At 42.4% G+C, this 20,902-nt stretch overlaps 1 protein-coding gene across 1 annotated transcript; it reads left to right on the plus strand.

Annotated features, from left to right (window-relative positions):
* The first annotated feature begins 1,488 nt into the window (after positions 1 to 1,488).
* LAMP1 (lysosomal associated membrane protein 1) lies at positions 1,489 to 20,401 on the plus strand. The gene is made up of 9 exons (XM_037375802.1): positions 1,489 to 1,672; positions 10,943 to 11,058; positions 12,392 to 12,605; positions 12,712 to 12,873; positions 16,506 to 16,720; positions 17,276 to 17,398; positions 18,309 to 18,378; positions 18,555 to 18,725; positions 19,381 to 20,401. Exons 1-9 carry the CDS (start codon positions 1,504 to 1,506, stop codon positions 19,518 to 19,520), a joined length of 1,380 nt encoding a protein of 459 aa, XP_037231699.1. The 5' UTR covers positions 1,489 to 1,503; the 3' UTR covers positions 19,521 to 20,401.
* Positions 20,402 to 20,902: the final 501 nt, after the last annotated feature.

The raw sequence follows: 20,902 nt of genomic DNA on the forward strand, positions 1-20,902 counted from the left end.
GATGACTCACTCAAACACTTGACCAGAGCTGCTCCTAGTCTCCTTTTTCAAGCTAACTTCTGCTTTTGGCAGTACGTGGCAAGAACATCGATTGCTAGGAGTGCTGCAGGGAAAAGCAAACTAAAATAAACCATCACTGTCTCTAAAAATGCACAGATAAAAATGCAACATTAAGAAAGAAATGTCTGTTTATAGCAATAGCATTGAAAGAGAAAGGCAGATCCCCAAGCCATGCTTGAGGGCAAATAAACTTCTCTGCGATGTTTTGGAGAAACAGGAAGCGTAAATGAACCGAGACAAACACCAGGGAAAGGTCATCAAGTTTACAGTAGCTGGGATGACTTCAGCAGGTGGCAGTAGCTAAATTGCATTTCAAATTGGTTCCGAGTAAAAATGCATGAAGGCAGCTTGGGAGCATAAACGATTCTGTCTCGGAGCTGATTAATCGGGAGTACACTGTAAATGAGGAGAGGGATGACATGGCAGTCATTTTGAGAAAACAGAAGCACCCTGGTATCAGCACACTTTCCAATAGTACCAGAAATAGGATTTCAGTAGCAAAATAACTGCTTCTGTGGTTTCAGATGAAGCAAGCATATCCTTAACAGCTTAGATAGGAAAGAGCATTGAATTACAAAGTGATCAAATGGCCTGGGCTTGCCATCTCCATTACAGTGCTAACACCTGAGAATGTGGATAACTAACTTCACCTTTTTTTCTAGTTTTCTCCAAAAAAAGGGATTTCTTAAAATTCTTGTTTACAAAAACATCAGACAGCGCCAGAAACTGTGTGAGAGTGCAATTAACTTTACCCACACACCACAAGTCATTAGCAGTCCCTGTTTTGGCTTGGAACACATACGAGGATTGTATGTATGTGTGTGTCCCCGTGTCTGTGTCCTTGTGTGTGGGGGTGTCCCCCCGTGTCCGTGTGTGTGTGTGGGGTGTGTCCCTGTGGGTGGGTGTGAGGGTGTGTGCATGTCCTCTCGTGTCCGTGGGGGTGTGTGTGTGTCCCCATGTCTGTGTGTGTGGGGGGTTGTCCCTGTGGGTGGGTGTGAGGGTGTGTGCATGTCCTCTCGTGTCCGTGTGTGTGTATGTGTGTCCCCCCATGTCTCTGTGCGGGGTGTGTGTGTCCGTCCCCGTGGGTGGGTGTGAGGGTGTGTGTGGGGGCGTCCCCGTGTCCGTGTGTCCGTCCGTGTGTCCGTGCACAGGCCGCGCCTGAAGGACACGAGTCGCGACACACCGACCCGCGCCAGCACCGGGACACAGGCCGCGCCGAACCCACCCACCCGCGTCCCCTGGGCTCGCGCTGACCCGCAGGCGAGGCCACACCGGCCCCCGGGCCCGCCCCCTCACCGGCGGCCGTTGGGCGCGGCGGAGCCCCGCACCGCCCCCTGCTCTCGCGAGATCCTCGCCGCCCCCCCCGCGCCGGGGCACCCGCTGCACTGAGCGCGTGGGTCACGTGACGGCGCCCGGGCAGGGCCGGGTGACGTCAGAGGTCATATGACCGGCCGGGGCCGTCGCCAGTCTCCCGAGCGCGGAGCGCCGCCGCCCCCCGCCGCCCTCGCCGCCGTTCCGCGCTCCCGCCTGTGCCGCCTCGTCCCGTCCCTTGCCCCCGCCATGGCTCGCGCCCAGGGCGCGCGGGGGCTGCTCGCGGCGGCCGCCCTGCTCGGTAAGGAGGGGGGCGGGGCGGCCGCGGCCTGTGGCGGCGCCCGGCGGGGCGGCCGAGGCAGGGGGGAGGGGTCGCCGCGGCCTGTGGCGGCCCCGGGGCCGGCGGCGCGGGAGGCGGCACCGGGGCGCCGGCTGTCACTGGAAGCCTGCCCGCGGCCTCCCGCCTGCCGCTGCCATGCCGGGGCGGTGACTGACGCGGGGTCCCGGGCCTCCGGGGGGGCAGGCCCGCCCGCGGGGGTGCCCGGCTGCAGGGGGGGCGGCGGGGCCTCTGGGGAGGTGACCGCTCCCTCCCGCTCCTGGCGCCGGGGCCCGGCAGCGCCCGGGAGCCGCGGGCAGCGACGGGAGGTGCAGGGGGGAGGATGGAGGGGAGGCGGCGGCGGCGCCTGGCGGGGGGACCCGTGCCGTGCCCGGGGACGCTCGTGTGGGCACCGGCACTGGATCCAGGGACAGCGCTCCGGGAGCAGCCTGACAGTGCGCCTTTTCCTCTCACGAGGTGTGGAAATGCAGGAACTACTGATGTCATTGCTGGGAAGTAGCGCTCTTCTGTAGGGCACGTAGTGCTCCCGCACTTGATGGCTTTCGTCTTGCTGTATCTTGAGTGAAATCTGAAATGTCGTTGGAATAGAGAGCTTTTAGCGCCTTGGTGAGAAGGTTTGTTAGTGCAGCACAACTGTTTTATGAGGAAGTGTCTTGCTTGTTTACCGATGGCTACCTTGCTTTGGGTCTCTTGCCTTGAAAGCCACATCATGCGACACTATCAAGTTTCTGAAATGTGGCTTTGGCAGCAAAGCAAACTTCTTCAGCAGCCAGTAAGAGTATTTCCTGAATAAAGCAGCAGCTGAGAGTGGTTATCTGCTGTCATTTTGGAGTTTATGACAGTCTTTGAAATTATTTTAAGTTTTTCTTTGGTAATAAATATCTTTGTTGTTGTTGACTGTACTTTGGTTTTGCTGAGCCTGAAAGATGTCACTCGCGAGGGGCACTGAGGGGTTCAGATATCCAGCTTTTGCAAGCCGGTGGCTTACACTGCTCTCTGGCTTGCGTTTTAGGATTGACAACTTAAGTGGCATTGAACTGGTGTTGTAGTGGGAATTCTTTGTATAGCTTGTTAGTACAGTTAAGGCTTAAATGAAGAATTGCTTTTGCTTGACTTCTGATCAGCCTGCATAGTTTTAAAGTGGTACCACAGATATTTTCTGGAACCGTAGTAGTCTTTCCCTGCTCAATTAGCAGTTACAGATACGATTCAGTGCATTAGATTTGTCACTTTCTGGCATGTGAAATGTGTTCAGTTTCTGCAGCTGAGGCAACAGACTAGTTTATTTTACTACAGAGTAACTATTTACTGACAGTCAGGGCTTTGTTCCAGTGTCTAGTAGCTGGGTGTTTCTGCATAACTTTATATTAAAGGGGAAAACTTTGTGGTGCAAAGAGACCCCTTCTTGGAGTACAGATGGTGTGTCTACCATCTTGTGCCAGAGTGTGGGACTCCGGCTGTAGTGACAGGAGAAGAAATGAGATAATGAGAAGATAGGAGCTGAATTCTTTAGAGTTTATAGCTTGTTTGCAGCCTTTTAGTCATCTGAGTGAACACTGATGAGGATAGGGTAGTGAACACAGGACACTGGAGGATTAGCATGGGTGGGTCAGGTGTGAAAGCTTCTTTGGCAATACCTTGAGTTTGAGACAATAGAATTATTTTTTTTCTCTCCAGAATACCTCACCACACCTCGCTTACTGTTTCAGTTTTCCATTCACATTGAGCAGCAAGCACTAAGCTGAATATTTCATATGTCAGCATTATGTATTTTGTGATTAATCTCCTCACCATCATCAAATGTGCATATGGAATGAAAAAGATCTAGGGTAGTACAGTGATAAATACAGGGGAAAAGGGGACAACGGGAAGTGAAGTACCTCCCCTCAAATTTAGCTGCTGCTTTTTGAAGTACAGAGGAAGATGGTGCTTGTCTGTTGTTGAACACAATGGGTTAGCTGAATTGTGTACCAGGCCCAACAGAGCTGCTTGTGAGTCCTAAAGCACCTGTAGTTCTTTTTCCTTACTGAAACACAAACACATCAGAGAAAACATTTCTGAAAATCTGAGTTTAGAGTCAGATGTAGATTCAGTATTGGAGAGTAAATAATGAAGTGTCTGAGATTTGGGGAAGGAAAAATGCATTTGACAAGGTAGTGTGATGCTATTTCAGGGTTATTGGCACATAATCCATGTGTTTCTATTGCACAACTCAAGTCCAAAGGGGAATTTCAAACCTTTCAAACACAGTAAAGAGAAACTTGGACAATACATTCCAGCCAGTGAGTAATTTGGTGTTGTATTGTTTTCCTCAGTTTTAGCATTGCTAGCTGCGTGAAACTGAGACAGAGTATAAATTAGTTTTCAGAAAATACAACTGCTTTTACCTTGTGCGACTTTGAAAAATTATTTTACCAAATGCTGTCCTTAACATAGTGTTTGCTTAATACCTTCTTTAAGTGTGTTGACACAGTCTCTAAGGATCTGAATTTGTGTGCTAGTCTCAGGCCTGTTGTCATGCGATAGGTTAGTCAGCTTGACTTTGGCAGCTTTTGTGACTTGTAAAGTAACTTCTTACCTACTAAGAACTCTGCAGGTTCCCTGACATGCTGCTTTTGAGATATGTTCCCTGGGTTCCTGTTCAGGCTGACAGAGAAGTTTTATTTTTGGTGTTAACCTGTTTCTAGATTGTTCTGTAGTGAATAGGATGTTTGCGAATCAGTAGCAGGTGGTAAATGGAAGAATTACCTCCAGGTATGGAGGAACCCTACTCAAAGAAAAGATGGATATTTTATTGAGAAGTTAACTAATTATCTCTATTAAGCTTTTCTATGTTGTAAAGATAACTTATTTCTAGGACTAAGAAGGCATGCCTCACCTTAGTTTATTGCACCTTAACTGCCAACAGTTTGTCTTGAGTCAGACATGATTTGAAAATTTCTTGAGAAAGCTTGATGTCATAATGGATTTCATGGTATTTATTCTCTTGGCGGGAGACCCTTTTGGGTATGTGAGTGGCAGTAGTTACAACAGCTGTTTGCACACTTTATTGTATTATCTTAATTCTAAATTATATATCTTAAAATGTACCTTATGTTTTGGTAAACCAGATTTCCATGTTTTTTGTGCACCTGACTTCAAGATGGACTGGTGTCCTTTTCAGTCTAAGGGTAACAATTTCTTAACCTTCTCTGTCACTTGATAGCACCACTGACTGTCAGTACTACTTTTTCTACTGTAATTTGAAGTGTGAGAATGTTAGTAGCACCCCAGCAGTAGAGTACAGTTTCAGACATGGTTCAGCTCTGTGCAGTGGACTCTTGTCTAGCTGTGCCCTCTCCATTGTTCAGGCTTGAGCACAGCAGTCTGCGCTTAAGTCTATTGTATTAGACTTCAGTGGCTTCTGATTTCTTAATAAGGCAGAATTCAGTCTGTGTAACATGGGAACACCAGGATGTCTTTACTTTTCTTGACAGGGGTGAGATCTAATCTTCTCTCAACAGGACTAGGAGAGTGGTTTTACTCAGGCAGATGGTTTATTATCTTTTTTTTTAATACCCTCTCCTGTGGGGAGGCTTTCTCTTTAAATTGTCAACACAGTATGCCTTCCTCCAAAATGTTGTTTGGGGCTGTCAGTTACCTTGAAGGATGTGTGTTAGTTGTGTGGTGTGAAATAGCAGCACTAACCAGAGCAAGTGCAAAATGGACTTGTGTGCGTGCTGGAAAGGGTCTAGCCATGAGAGTTCAGACCTTCCAGTGGACTCATGTAATCAGCTGCTGTAGAGCTATCCCAAGACTTCCTTCCTCTAGATAGGAAACATAAAAAAGCTTCATGTGACTAAACTTGAGGCAGTTGTGCAATTCTCTGGCCAAATGGCAAGTGTACAGCTGCTAAATAGCCTTTCCTTTATAATGCTTTTGTACTTTTATTAAATTTGTTTATAAAGGCAGAGGTTATTAATTTGCAAACTTGAATTGACAAACAAACATTTACTGCTTTAACAGAAATCAACACTATCAAAACCAATGTGAGGCAGCATTAATTTGTTAGTTGGCAAGGATGTATCTTCTAGGGCTGGATCAGGAACTTGTTATAATCAAGTGCTGCACCTGCACAAGTGCCGCTGATTCTCTTCTCCCCTAAAGTATTCCATCCTTGAATTAAGCTCTTTTCCCCCTTTCCAGCACTGTTTGTGAAGTGAGTCCAACCTTGTCTTTTCCTGCTATGCTTTCCAGATAGCCAGCGCTCAGTTTTCTGAGTCTGCTGGTGACAGGTAAGTGTAAGTCATCATTTTATGAAGACCATCTTGTCTCAGGTAGAGCGGTTCGTGCATTAAGTCTGTCAAGGCGTTTTCCTGCTTTCAGTTGTTTCCCAGAGATGTATAGTTAGTAAATAGTGTGATCTTTCAAGAAATACATTATTTTTTAAGTTCTTGGGGGTTTTTTCTGTACTATCCCAAGGTGGTATAGATCCTGCATCCTAAGCAAATGATCTTGACTTGGTGTTCTGAGAAAGGACTTGTACAAGGTATCCCTCTGGGAGCGGTGCTTACATTAGAAGACAAGTGATTAGAGGAGAGCATAACTCCTCAGGAATTTTTCCATTGTCTTCTCTGGCATAGATTTAAGAGTCTAAAGTGGTGACTAAGGTCACTGCTTTTCTGCTTTGTTCACAAAATGACACTGAGATGACAGGATCCTTCTGAACCATCAGAATGAGTAAATTGCTGGATACTTCTGATCGCACCTACAATAGAAAAACATTCTTTAAGTAAAACCCAGCATTTCTTATCTCCTTGGATTAATACCCCATAGATAGCAGCGTCTGCTGTGTATACCATAAGAACATCTGGGCAGAGGTGCAGGGCAACACAACAGCGCTGTAGCTCAGGTAGTGATTGTGTAGTGCTGGCGTGGGTCAGCAAGCATCACTTACCTTCGGAGCAGCGCTGCACAGTAATTACAGGGTGGGCTGTAGCCAGAGAGGCTTTGATGGGTGTGACCAGGCTGTGGGGGTGATACTCTGAACGGCTCTTGAGATGCTTGTGGGGAGCCGGGAGCTGGGTTATGCTGCATCCGTGGTTTCCCTCCCTGATGCCATAGGCTTTCAGTGTAACTGCGAACAGTCTCATCATCCACTGGATAATCTATATCGCTTAAATTACTGATGATGTGAAATACGTGCCCAGCTGGATTTGGATGGCTTGCTGTCCTTTCTTCCAAGAGGGAGGAAGAAATATGCTGAAGAGGTTTTTACTTATGCAGGAAACATGACTATAGTAACAAAACCCAAGGTGTATGAAAGTAGCTTTTGTTTGAGATCCTTGCTGACAACGTTCCATGTTTCTGATGGAAACTGGAGACAAAGTTGAATCATTAACTATAGTAACTGAAGTCTTGTTTGCAAGCAGTGTAAACAATTGCCATTAACAGTTGCCATTGCATTTTTAGAGCACAACCATCCTTCATCTTTGTCCCATAGTAGGTTTCCATTGTATGGGAGAGTAATGCAAGGGTAGCTGTAGTTGGCTATCAGGATTTCAGTTATAAGTGAAAGCATCTTTGTGTGGTAAAGAGATGGGGAATCTAGCCATTCTAAGAGTCATATTCAAAAGGGCTTAGATTTAGATTGTTCAGATGTGCTAGATTTTTCTGTTAGCTTTGTAGTTTTCAGTTTAAAACAAACTTCACCTTTTGAGGTAGATACTGTTAAGATAAATTGCTATATAACCAAGGAAGTATTAGTTTTGTTTGTTTGTTGTATCAGAGTGTTAATGCACTGTGCTTGTTTTTTTGATGTAGGTATGTTAGATAAGGATGCTGGATTTAATTCAAGTGACGCATCCAGCTGTTGCTTCTACAGTTTCACCTTCAATCTTTTCTTGCATGAGGCTGTAATTTCAGAAATGAGGCATAAAGGAAGAGCTTATTTTATGATTTTAAATTGAAAATATGCAGCTAGAATAAATGTGTAAGCAGCCCTTTTTCAAAACCTATTGGAATACAAAGGACGCATCTGAACTAAGTGAAATTTCTTTGATGCAAGTATGTTTTTGATGATTCCTCTTCTAGATACCCATAATGTAGTATTTCCAGCTAAGTGAATAATGGACTTCACAAAACTTACTTTTTGCTGTTGAAAAGTCTAGGAGCATTTCAGTTCTGTAAATCTGAAATATTGCCCTTGCTCTTCCACAGATAGTTGTAAAATAGGGCACAGCAGTTTATGAAGAACATTTAAAGTCTGAAGTTAAGGAGCTGGAGGTTGTATCTGTTTCTGTGTTAAGTAGCAGAGAATGATATTATGAGAAGTAAAAGCACTATTCTCAACTCGTAGATATGCCATGATAAAATTGAGCAATACTTTATGTAACTTAATTAGAAATATTCCCAGGACAGATTGATTCAGCATCAGTTTGTTTTTCTGTATTCCTGACATTTTGACTGTAGGCTCTTACTATTTGTGGACTGGTGGTGATTCATGCATTAATCACTAGTCAACACTGAAACTGCCTTCACAAACTCAACAGCTGCTTTTCTGCAAAACCCAGGGAGCTGTTCGTCTGCCTTAAACTGGCTGGAGCAAAGAGTAGGCAGAACCTTCTTTCCTTCAGTGTCTTGACTTGTTCTTCAGTGGTTTTTTGCTAGTTTTTCTTTGCCCCTGTAGTCTTCACACTTTCCTCTGCATTCCTCTGAGACCATGGGAGCAGATGATGCTGCAGCACAGTGCTCTCTGATCGCCATCCTTACGCACATTGGCTTACTTGCAGTGGAACAGCCCTCTTGCCACTTCAAGGACAGCTCAGTGTCTCGTGCTTGATGTGTCTGTCTCATCACTGACACTGCAAATCCAGCAGCTGCTGAACATTTCTCAAGGAGTGGAGGTTTATAGCGTTTGTTCCACACTAACGAAATTGGGATTCGTGTCATGGTGTGAACTTAACATTCCAAAAATCTAGTAGTTTTGCAGGTGATACATTTTACTGTTTGTTCACACCCTTTATTTTCTTACTACTAAAGCTTGCTGAAAGTGATTTATCAGCTCTTCATTCCCAGACTCTGGCTTCCATTTGGTGCTTTCTGGTACTTCTGCATTGTCTTTTGTTGTTCTCTGAATCATTTATAATGGGCAGGTCTGTCACATTTTCCTGTAGGTCAGCAACATTTTTCTTAATTGCTTCTCAGTCTTTTATTTCTCTTGCAGTTTTATTTTTTTTTTCTTCTTTCATTCTTTTACTGTCTATTATTTTTTTATTTTTAGCTCTAATTTTGCCAAGATTTTTAATAGCTGTCAAACAAGGGAGTCTGCATGTGCACTGAAGGCTTTCATTCTAGTATGTTTTCCATTGGTAGTGTTAGTTCAAGTAGCCATGGACTCTTATTGCCTGCCTCTGTGCTAGAAATCTTCAGGAAAGCATAAGCAGCTTGCTCTTGAGAAAAGAAGGGGTTGGGTAAAATGTAAACAAGTTACAGATGTGAACTCAAACTGAAGGCAATTTTGCAAATTGAAACTTCCATGTGAAGGAGCATTGACTGTTTAAAGTACTGCTCTAAACTGCAATGAATAAAATTTTCTTTGTGAATATATGTTCCTTAATGAACATTATGAAGTGGACATAAAGGCAAAGGTAGGACAGTTTTGCTGTGAAATATCAGTTTTCTACAGTACCCATTCTTAAGCAATTTGTTTCTTTTCTCTGTCTTTGGTTTCAAGTCAAGGCTCTTCGAACAGCTGCATAAAGTGTACTAATTCCAGCTTAAGCTTTGGCCCCCTTTGGTGCTGGGGAGGATACATTGTTGCTAAGGGGAAGGCAACAAGGGAAAATGCTTGCTGAGTGCCAGAGAAATTGTTCCCTATGTGTTCCTACAACTGAAGGGCCTTCTACCAAAGTCCGGATGGCAAAAGTCCAGTTTTTCATAATAATTGTCTTAACACAAATGTACGCACCATCATTTTGTAGTGAAAAGTTTTAAAATCGGGATTTGCTTTTAGAAAACTTCTTAGGGAGGGAAGCTAGCTAATGGATAATCCCTTAGCTGGATCTTTTTGCTGTATCAGCAGTTGAATGGATTAGCACGTTTGACTCTTTAAAGCTTATTTGCTGGAGATAGTGGTTTATGTCCTAGAGCTGCACTTTTATCAGGTTTTCTGCAAGACTGAAGTTGTTGCGAATGCAAGCTGATAAAGTGCTAGCATGAAAATGTTGCAGGCTTTTTGCAGTGAGGCTTGTTTTACATGTGTGTGGTGACAGACTGAGAATCAGAAAAATTAAAATTCTACAATAAAGAACTCTGAACACCTTGGTATGATTTCAGATACAGGAGATCTGTCCGGTTAGCCCTTAATGCAAATGAAGTATGAGACAACCAGCTTTCTGGCTGTCTCCAGCCTGCTGCAACATGTCCCCTAGGTGAAGCTTCTTTGGCAGTGGATGCTGCTGTCAGAAAGGATGATTCTGCGCTGCTCTTGCTGCGTGTTCTTACCCTGTTAATTCAGTACTAGTGTGGGCAGTTGTACTAGTGCTCTGAGCCCTGGGGCTGGAGGGGAGCAAGTTGGGGAAAAGCTTTTGTCAGCAGCTCAGTCTGAGGTTAGCTTAAACCAGTCAAGAAAACAGAACCTTGGTCTGTGTCAAGGTCTTGGCACCCATCCTCCTATCAAGTGCAGAAAGCATGATGACAGTAAAGAGAGGTTCTCCTGGCAAGGGTGACATGCTCTGTCACACCATTTTTGGCAGTCCATCCAAAACATCTGCAGTCAACCCAAGCTTTCTAAATGCTGCATTCAGTGCATGTACAGCTGAGTGTCCTGGTACAGCAGCGGGAGTAAAGGCTGCGTGGTGTGCTGCTGGGGAAGGCTGAGTGCTATATGAGTGCAGGATCAAATATGCTAAGTCAATTCTGCCTGAAGCTTGCAAAATAGTCACTGTGTAGGGTAAATGCTGCGTAGCTGCCTTGAACAGTATCACTGGTGTTTGTTGCAAGTTTTTCTTAGCCTCTGAGGACCCAGACAACAGTTCTGGTTTGGATGGCTTTGTCTTTTCATAAATGGGGTGTTAAATTTGTCCTCTGCATTAGGGATGTTGAAGCTAGTATAGAAACTGTTAATGCCCAAGTTTCCAAACTCAAGTGCTACTTAGGATGTACTCCCAAAATGTACAGTTGTACATTTTTGTCTGTTCGGGATCAAAAATAAAGGTTTGTCACACCAAGTTAACCACTTGTCATTCTTAACAGGCTTTTTACAGGTGTCGTCTTCATTTGAGGTGAAAGATTCAAGTGGTAAGGTCTGCATAATCGCTGATCTGACAGTAGCCTTCTCGGTGGAATACAAAAGCAGTGGGCAAAAAGAGGTAAGGGGAGGCGATATCTCGCTGCTTGTCTCTAACTTGTGTTTGTAAAATGTGTGGTATTTCTGCATGTGTACAGCATTCCAATTTTTTACAACTATTTAAGCATGTAAAACTGCTTCAGCAGAGATTTCCCCCCTCCCGGTCATGTTGCATCAAGTTTTCTTTATTACTGATGCTTCTTCTAACTAAGCAACAGGGTTCAGGCTGCCTGAAACCACCAGAAATAACAATGTGTGAAATTCCTTTTGTAACTGAAATTCCACACCAATCTGATAGGTAGTTAAAGTAGTTTTCATTGGAACTGTAAAGGCAAAAATGCTTACCAGTTGTCTTTCGGTGAACTTGGTCATACTTACATGGACTAAATCTGAACTGAAGTGGCTGTTGATGTGTAGCTTTTAAACTTCCCTTTAATCTGTGATCTTCTCACTTGGCAAATCTCTGTTTCAGTGTGTCTACAGATTAGTGCAGTGCTTGCAGGCTGTTCCATGTTAACAGGAAAAGCCTGTTAATGGAAAGTTAAGAATTTTTATTTATAAATACTCTGCTTTTCAGTTTATTTTTTGGTATCTCACTACTGAACAGGAATTGTGGATTATTTATAATCTCATTGCAGTTGCATGTTTTGAGGCACTCTTGTTGAAGTTGATTTTTTTTTTCTAGCTATCCTACTACTATGCCAGTGATGCACTAGGTATGTGTGATTTATGCTGAGAGTTCTGTTGCGTAGTCAGCTTTTTCAGTGGTGCCGATAGCCTGAAAACTGGCTGATACTGGTATACAAGTTTGCGTTCAGAGGTGACTGCTTTCATAACATGTTTTTGGCTGTTTATTCTTGTAAGCAGTAAATTCAGAACTTCCCAGTAAACATTGTGTTGGTCTTCAGGTACCATGTTACTTCTCAACGTGTAATAAACACAAAAGTATTGTAGCCAAACTGTGTAGGCTGTATCAGTTGCTTTTGGGTTTGCTCAATTGTACGACAAGAAGCAAAGCTTAAATTCTCTCGTTTTTCCCATTTCCAGAGTTTGCCAGATTTGATTCACCTAGTTCAGACGTACCTGCAAATTCATAGTGCTAGTTCAGGGGTAAAAAAAGTCTTAAGAGGTGCTGTATGTACTGTTTTGTCCTCAGATTTCAGAGAGCAATATTCTTAGAAATCCAAGTGCCAGTAACATGCTACTTCCTATATACAGGTATGTAAGTAGACATCTTACAGCATGTATGAATGTCAGCTGTATGTTTTATAACGGTTTCATAGGATATTTAAAAAGCAGTAAGAAAAAGCTGTTACACCATCCCATTTAAATGTGTTTTGTTTTCTACCCCACAGTTTGCATACTTTTTTCTTCCACAAAATGCTACAGTAGATCCACAGAGCTCATGTGGTAAAGATAACACATCTCATCCACTTCTGGTGTTGGCTTTTGGAGCAGGACATTCATTAAGCCTGAATTTCTCAGAATCTGCAGACAAGTACCAAGTTGAAGAGCTAGTTTTCCACTACAATCTGTCAGATGCAACTTTATTCCATAATTCAACTGCAGGTAAAATGAAAACTTCCTGTTCTCATTGTGTAACCCTTCCAGATGTAATACTAATTTGTTTCTGTAAATACTGTTAACATACTAATGCAATATAATCTTTTTACAGGTGAAATGAAGAGAGTATCACATAAAACTATTATTCAGGCATATATGGGCACAAAATACAGATGCATCAGCTCCAAGCATGTCAATATGAAGAATGTGAACATTACTTTTAGCAATGTTACTTTGGAAGCCTATCTCACAAATGGCAATTTCAGTGTGAACAGTAGGTATCTTGCAGCAGAAAATGTATGCGGTGAGCTAGTGTTTCCAGTAATAGATTATTTCCTTTTAAGTCTTTATTAATCGTATTAGGCAAGTACAAGCTGGATCTGGAGCTGTGATAACAGCATCTTTCTAAATGAATGGAGTTGCTTCAGGTTTTCTCTGTAGGGGTGTCACCATCCATGACTAGAAGACAGGGCACTGTGTTCCCATGGGTTTTGTATAGGTATTTGGGAACATTCCTTCTGTTAATGAGTGTTCACAGGAGTAAACAGGTGCTGCAGTAGGTCGACTGGGCCCACAGTCAAAATCCTAGTTTAAGAAGTATCTGGTAATTTCCAAGTATTATGCCTCCAAACCAAAGTAATTTGAACTAGTTACTGTGTGCTTTGGGGAAAATTGGTGGTAAATGGCAGACAATGGAAACTGGCCTGTAGGGCGCAGATATGTACACATTCCTACAGGAGGCTTTATCTAAACTGTAACAGTGATGTTCTTTCTCTGTCAGGCTCAATCACAAAGCAATTTTTTGTACTGATTGCTTGTATTGAAAAGCATTTTGGAATTTTACTGCTGTAATGATTAGAAGAAGATTAACTACTTCATGGTGTGCTCATGTCCTTTGCTTTTGTGGCAACAGTCTTCAATCATAAAGAGCTATGTAAACTGACCACCCATGCTATCGTAAGGAGTGATAAGTCTTTGCTTTACTTTTGGGGCAAGTAAGAAGTCTTCATCTTCTCTGGGGAATGTAGAACTTTTCTTATGCTGTTAATCCCATTTATGCACCTTTTAAGTTGAAATGAATCTTAAAAACTAGGGTAGTTAGTGCTGGCATGCGATGGATAAATTGAACAAGTGCCTTCTTACAGGAGTATCTCAACCTGTATGTCTGAAAAGTGCCTTGCCTGAGGATGATAATACTGGCATTGACTTCTTTTATGGCTGCCTCACGTGACTGGCTCAGATTTCGGTGTGTGTTGTTCTCTTGATCAGCCTTTTCCATTTAATTAACTAGGCCACAGCAAAGATGTGGACCTACCTTTGTCATTTCAAAAAAACTTGATTTCTGATTCCAGTATTCAAAACTCATGTCACTTTTTAATTACGATGTCTTGATCCCATTACCATAATTAAGTGTAAGTGATCAGTTATCAGCAGGCCTGAACATAAGCCACGATACTGAGGAAAGCTTCTTTAACTTCTACAAAACCTCCCTACTGTGTGATACTTTTAAGACCACCTATTATATGTTCTTACATAGTCCTTTAGTTTTAAAAAAAAAATATATTATTTCTGGAAGGTATTCCTTATGCAGCACAAGTTTGTCAGCATTTGCTTTATTTTCTGTTCTTATACTTTCTTCTCTTCTTATTTTAGAGTAGTATAAATGCTTTAATTTGCCACAATCGCTTCCCCAAAGTTGCTTTTCTCCATCCTGTGGTACCACTGTCTTGATGAAACTGTTGATCCTCAGAAAACCTACGTGATTTCCTATGATCCTGGGATAAACACTGGTCTGAATTCAATCTTTTTGTTTTGGAGTTTCTTTTTTGTTTCCACATTCCTGTTACCCATGCTGCCATGTGCAGTTTTTTCTTCAAATTGGCATCATCCCTACATTTTTATTACTGTTTTGGGTCTGCAGCCAGATATTTTTTCCATTCCTACCGCACAGTGAACTATCTCTCTCTTGTGGTTTTGTGGTTTTTGGGGGTTTTGTTTGGTGGGTTTTTTTTTAATTCAGATGGTTAAAGAATTCTCACTTTATTCTTTTTTTAAAATCTTCTTGACCCTGAAATCACATTGTTCTTTCCAGATCAGTTTCTTCTTTTCATTCTTGGAGGCTTGAAACTTCCCCGGTCCTTTTGACAGCTAGTTATCGATATTCTTTTCACAGCAGCTTTTTCATTAGAGAATATTTCTGCTGCTGATCTGGGCAAGGCTTACTGAAGGGAAGAGGAGTCAATATTTAGTGCATCTGTGTATCATTAGTGATAGTAGCTTCTGTCGGTGTACCTAGAAGTTAGTGACTGAGGTTACGGTAGTGATTATCTGCAGATCTGAAGAATAGACAGCTTTCATTTTATCTGTGTTGATAGTTTTGTCAGCTGCTTTCCTGTAACTCTGAAGAAGACACATCTCATCTTCAAGTATGTCTCAAAGTTACTAGGAGCTATGCTGTAAATCAGTTCAGTAAAAATACTGTACAAGACTCCACCTAAGACAAACTTAGAGCTGAAGTGATTTGGTCATTTCCATCTCTGTCAACTTGAGTAAGAGGCTGCATGTCTTGAGGTCCTGGAGGTGAAGGGAAATTCTCCCTTGAAGTACCAGGTAAAGTTGCTGTTTGGTTTATTTATTAGGAAATGATCACACGTTGGGACCTGAGCAGTATTAGTCTACAAAAGATAGGGTTGTTCCTCCGTTCATCCACCTTCCCTCTGCTTTTTGTCTTTCCAGAAATGGAGTAGAAATAGGAAAGCATGCTATGTTGGAGTCTGTGTGACTTCAGAAGGTGTGGTTAGAATTCTTCTTTCTTGAGCCATAGTCGAAAGCTGTTTAAGAAGCTAGTTATTAGATATTAGATATCTACAAGATGCATATATGGGTTACATTTTAGAGGTAGGCCCTTTGAGTCAGAATTGACTGCTGCAGCAGTTGCTGTTGTCCTTATAAAGTTGCAAGCTGTTATCTCTGACATGTGGACATGACCTTGGCTTGGAACATGGAAGCTTCTACAATAATGCCTTTACTATGACCTTTGGTCTTGGCTTAGATGTTCAGTGCAGGAACCTTCTTGGCTCCCAGATCAAGTTAATAATAACGTGTGGCTAATAAATTGGAGTCACTGTTCTTTCTCTCTTCTTTTGCCTTGGAAGTTGCTGCTGAACTGGATGACAAGAGAAGGCAGTCTTACACATCTTCACTCAGCCGTGTACCCCCGGTGGTGGGTGGCTACTAATGCAGGACTAAAGGGAGGGTGAACATGAGAGGATGTAGCAGAACACTTGCCATGCGAAACAGTGTCTTAAAATCCCTTTCTTTAAGGATAGAAGAGCCGCAGCATTGCTATGAGGACTTGAGAGGTCCAGTATTATTTTAATGTTACTGTGGGTATTGCCAAAATAATGACATAGGGTCCTTGCAACCTGGAAGTGTAACTGAGGGAGGGGGAGGAGGACAGCACATCTTCTGGGAGGCAGTTTTTAACAGTGGGCAGGAAAACTGTTCCTCTGCTTCTAGCACACAAGTGCCCACCAGAGTGTCTGAGGGGTACTCATCTCAGCCTTGCTGTGAGCATACGGCAGGAACGCTGGCTCTGTCGTGTGGCAGTGTCTTATTTATCCCGACTTGATGGCAAAGTGAAATGACAGGCGTGAATGAAAGCAGGTGCGGTCACCATGAACTTCTGTAAATGACAGCAGAGGTGTCATTTTCAGATGCCAGGCTTTAAAAGTGTCTCAAACTTTGCAAGAGAGTTTAGGTAATGCTTTACCATTGTGTTTCTCAGCTTTTATTATCATGTTAGGAAAAGCTGCTTGAAATTACCCTCTTTTCCCTTGAGGTTTAAAAAGGTAGATCATCCCACAGCTTAATTTTCTTTGGTAATAAGTTTTCCTTTCCCTCCAGAGACAGAATGTGCTGAAGATATGGTCTCTACTACTGCTGTAGTGCCTACAACTCCTAGACATACTACTAGCCAGGTTCCAACTAGCCCAGCACCGACTGCATCACCTCCAAATCCTGCAGTTGGTAAATACAATGTGACTGGTCCAAATGGAACCTGTGTACTTGCCTACATGGGCTTACAGCTTAATATCACCTATCTAAAAAGAGATGAAAAGGTATGTTTTTTTCTTTTTTTTTTCTTCAAAGCTTTCAGATTCCTTCTTTGGGGAAGACTGGGTAAATTATTGTAAGCTAACTTTTTTCTTTAAAAATCCCAGTTCTTTGTAGTGTTCCTTCGTGGCTGTCCTCTATTGAATTGCTTGATTTGGATTAGACCAGTGACAGTTCAGCTAGTTCTCTTCTATTGAAAGTGATCATGAAAGATTTTTCCATTCAGTAGGGACGCTTAAACTTGTCTGTCAGATCCAGTAAGTGTATACAGCCATTCCACAGAAGCATTAAAAACGGTCAAGATAAGAGTAGGGGGAAACCCTGTTATCAGAGATGCCATCTAACCAAGATTTTAAAACTGTTAAATAAAATAGAGGAATTTGGCCTGAGATGCAGCTTACACCAGCTTGTAACTTGCAAGTGGTATCTGCCCAGTGACTGCAACGTGTGGGCAAATCCGGCATTGTATGGCTGTGAGTGTAAGCAAGCTAGAAGCCGACTGAATATACGGTGATGTGTTGGTCTCTCTAAATGTCGTAACTAATCCTCTTCTCTCACAGGTGGGTTTGGATTTGCTGAATTTCATACCCCATAATACAACTTCTTCTGGGAGATGCGACAATACGTCTGCCTTGTTGAATTTGACTTTTGAGAAAACGAGGGTTATCTTCCATTTTGCATTGGTAAGTATCTGAGGGTCTGCATGACATTTCACGTGGGAAAACTAATCAGGGCAAGTACAACAGAAAAAAGATGCAACTACAGGAAGGGGGAGCAAATAATTCTTTTGGTTTTAATACTAGGATTTAAATTGTTTAATACTTTATGACTGTTGTGAGGAAAAGATATGTACATGTATATCTGCACACATATACATAGAAATGTCTTTTGTTTGGAATGGAAAAAAAAAATCAAATGCGATTGTATTGCCTAGTTTCTAAAGCTTCTTGCCCAAACTGGGAACAGCCTGTGACAAGTAGGCATCTCACCTAATCGTACAGATCTGGAACTGATTTAAGTCCTCATTAATAGTACAGCCCAAGCGCCATGTGTGCTTGTCTTATGGTCTCGTCATGGTTGGGAATCCTGTTTCACACAGCCCTGCCCCAGGGCTCTGTTAGAGTGGCGTACCCTTGGGGACTGAAACCACTGTGTTTGTCAGACTCCTTTTAATACTCTGGGGATGTGATCGTGTTTGATCACTTGACCTGTTGCTATAAATTACTGTCCACATCTCTGTGGGGTACCTCTCTGTGGAGCTGCTTTGAAGCTGTATGTGTATGTGTAGCGCAGGTGAGATCATTGCACTGGCATGGGTCGGACTATGCCTGTAGCTGGGGAATCAAATCAGGAGTCTGAGGGGTGACAGCCCCCCTCTTTCTTCCCCCCTTCCCTTTCCCCTCTTCCCTAAGGCACATACCTTCTGTAACTTTTCTCTCCTTAAGCTCTTCCTTTGGATGCTAATCCCAGTTGTGGATTATCCTTTGAAAACCTTTCTCAAAATGCATGCAGAATTGAACACAAGTGTTAACAGCTTATGTTGTACATCATTAGCTTAAATGACAACTACTGGTTTCTTTTTTTTAAAAAAAGAATGCAAGTACTGAAAAATTCTTCCTGCAAGGTGTGAATGTAAGCACGACTCTGCCTTCTGAAGCAAAAGGTAGGGACTTTTAAGAAACTTATTTTCTGTGACTACTTCTATAAATATTAAGGGTAATCTCCATTAAATAACGTTAGAAATGTTGAGGATGAATGCGATGAATTTAATTAATTAAACCCATGAGCTTACAGCTCCTGTTCTTCAGCATTCTGTAATAAGACTTTCTCTTAACACAGTTCCGAATTTTGAAGCATGGAACAACAGCATGAGTGAGCTGAGGGCTACAGTAGGGAACTCCTACAAGTGCAGCGCAGAGGAGAATCTCCAGGTCACGGACAAAGCCCTTGTCAATGTATTTAATGTTCAGATCCAGGTTTTCAAGATCGACGGGGACAAATTTGGGGCAGGTAAGAGGCTTACATTTGGGGGGAAACCAAGATTTGTGAAGTACACTTTGATATAAACTTAATATTTTGTAGTGAAAGGTCAGCCTGTGGGGTGCTATGCTGAGTCTCTGCATGCCCTACTACAGATGTTGTGGAGGCTAAGACGTCCGTGTTGAGGCTGCTGTGAGAAGTATGTGAAAAGCTTTGAAGTAACTAGAACTTGTTCCTTGTGGTCCAGAGGAGAATTAAGGAAGAGCGTTAACTTTCCCTCCTAACTGTGTGCAGATAGCTGTATGAAAGGGATAGTAAAGTTCTGGGCGCTAACAGACTCTTAGTTAACGCTGTCCCCTCTGACTGTGGTGGTTAAAGCAAAACAAAACTCCCACCTGAGGAGCTGCATGGATATATTTGATGGCTAAGCTTGTGCGTAAGAGTAACAGCTCTTGAAGGAAACTATTACAAACCTCTTTATTGGGCATACAACAAGTACTAGAAAGACTTTGTCCTGAATGATCACAGTTAGTGGAGGTGGCTTCCTCCTGGTTGTTGGCAAGCTAAGCTAGAAGTTAACTTGAGCCAGTTTTATCTGTGTACTGGGAGCAGAAGCTTGCAGTTCTGAATTGAGCCATCTGTTGCTGCCGTAGTGCCTAACGTGGATCTTTTTCTCTCTCCTCAGTGGAAGAATGTCAACTGGATGAAAATAACATGCTGATCCCTATAATAGTTGGTGCAGCTCTTGCTGGTCTTGTTCTAATTGTCTTGATTGCTTACTTGATTGGCAGAAAGAGGAGCCATGCTGGATATCAAACAATTTAATGACTTGCACTAACATCCACTATAGATGAAAAGCAATTGCAAGAGCCTGGGAAAAAAGCCCCCACACATTTCCCCTGAGCTAAAATTGATATTGTAAGGGAACACCTTTTCTTGCAAATTGCTTCTTCTTTAAAGTCTGCTTTATTAAATGTGAAATCATCCTGCAGCATTTAACTATGCACAAAAATAACTTCTGAAAATTCTGGTGTTTAATTTTGCTAACTAGTTTAAATATTTACCCACTTAGAAACAAGCTAAAAGTTTTTAAGGGTGCTTTTTTGGAATTGGCATAAGGTCATGTCAGCTAAAGATTCCAGAGAGGGATGTTGCTAATTCACACTGACTCAATTTCAGAGCTCTTAACAAAGGGAAAAGGTTCAGTCTTTGTACCGCTGCCATCCAGTGATGATGTTAATTATACTGATGATGCATTGTGGGAAAAAAAACCCCAGTAACAACTGACAAAATTGGAATTTAAAATCTAAACTCCACCTTGTCTCTTAGGTGTGTATTTTTTACTAAGCTTTAAACTCGATGCCTGGCATATGCAGGGTGTGAACGACGCAATACTCAAACCTTACAGGAACTCTTTACAATTGGACAACTCCCCTGTTTGATATTTTTGATGCTATGCCAGCTTGTTAGGAGCTGGTACTTTTTTAAAATGGGTGTTATTTTTATTTACTTTTTTTTGTAAAGTGACTTCAGTCTGTTCTGTTGGAAGGTCCAGAGAGATCCTGTTACTGCACACGTGTACAATATAGATCTCAATCTGCTGATTCTCTTGCTTTAAACTTGGCTGGGGGGTTGTACACTTCAAGGATCAGTTCTTATGTATGCATTGCCTGTAACAATGCTAATAAAGACACTTTTTTTCTGTATCTCTTAGTGTATTGCTCATGACTTTTAAAAACATTTGGCTGTTTGGTAAGTGCTAAAATCTTGGTTTGTCTCTACTTGGGATGTTTTAATGATCCTTTGTGGAGTTACGTTAACCAAGTGTGGTTTTGGTTTTTCCTCTGCGGCACAAAGGTGAGGCTGAACTGCGTATGCTTCTCCAGAACAGTCCCTTGTTTTGGACTTTGTGCTTGGAAACAGATAAAAGCTTCTGTGTATCAGTAACCTGGCATCTGGAGAAGTTCATTTTCCATTAAATTGCTGCTTGCTGAGAAATGTCAGTTTATTATTGGTCTGCCCTGCTAAGCATCACTTTCTGAAAGTGCTGCTAAGATAACTCAGTATAAGGAATATGTAAATTACATTTTGTGTTTTATGTTGAAGTTGGATTCTTACTACAGAGTAGGAGGCACATGTCTGTTGAGGTCTGTGTGTGTTGTCACGTGCTGGAAATGAACAGTTGTGTTTAAAGCTTGTCTAATTCC

Source organism: Falco rusticolus, chromosome 2 (genome assembly GCF_015220075.1).
Source record: "Falco rusticolus isolate bFalRus1 chromosome 2, bFalRus1.pri, whole genome shotgun sequence".
NCBI classification, from domain to species: domain Eukaryota; kingdom Metazoa; phylum Chordata; class Aves; order Falconiformes; family Falconidae; genus Falco; species Falco rusticolus.

What these genes read in the sequence shown, in the direction of transcription:
- LAMP1 (XM_037375802.1), top strand. Translation starts at nt 1,504, where the DNA reads ATGACCGGCCGGGGCCGTCGCCAGTCTCCCGAGCGCGGAGCGCCGCCG. An exon ending in AAAGCAGTGGGCAAAAAGAG is followed by an intron (nt 11,059 to 12,391) that starts GTAAGGGGAGGC and finishes TCTACCCCACAG; the next exon opens with TTTGCATACTTTTTTCTTCC. An exon ending in TCTGCCTTCTGAAGCAAAAG is followed by an intron (nt 18,379 to 18,554) that starts GTAGGGACTTTT and finishes CTCTTAACACAG; the next exon opens with TTCCGAATTTTGAAGCATGG.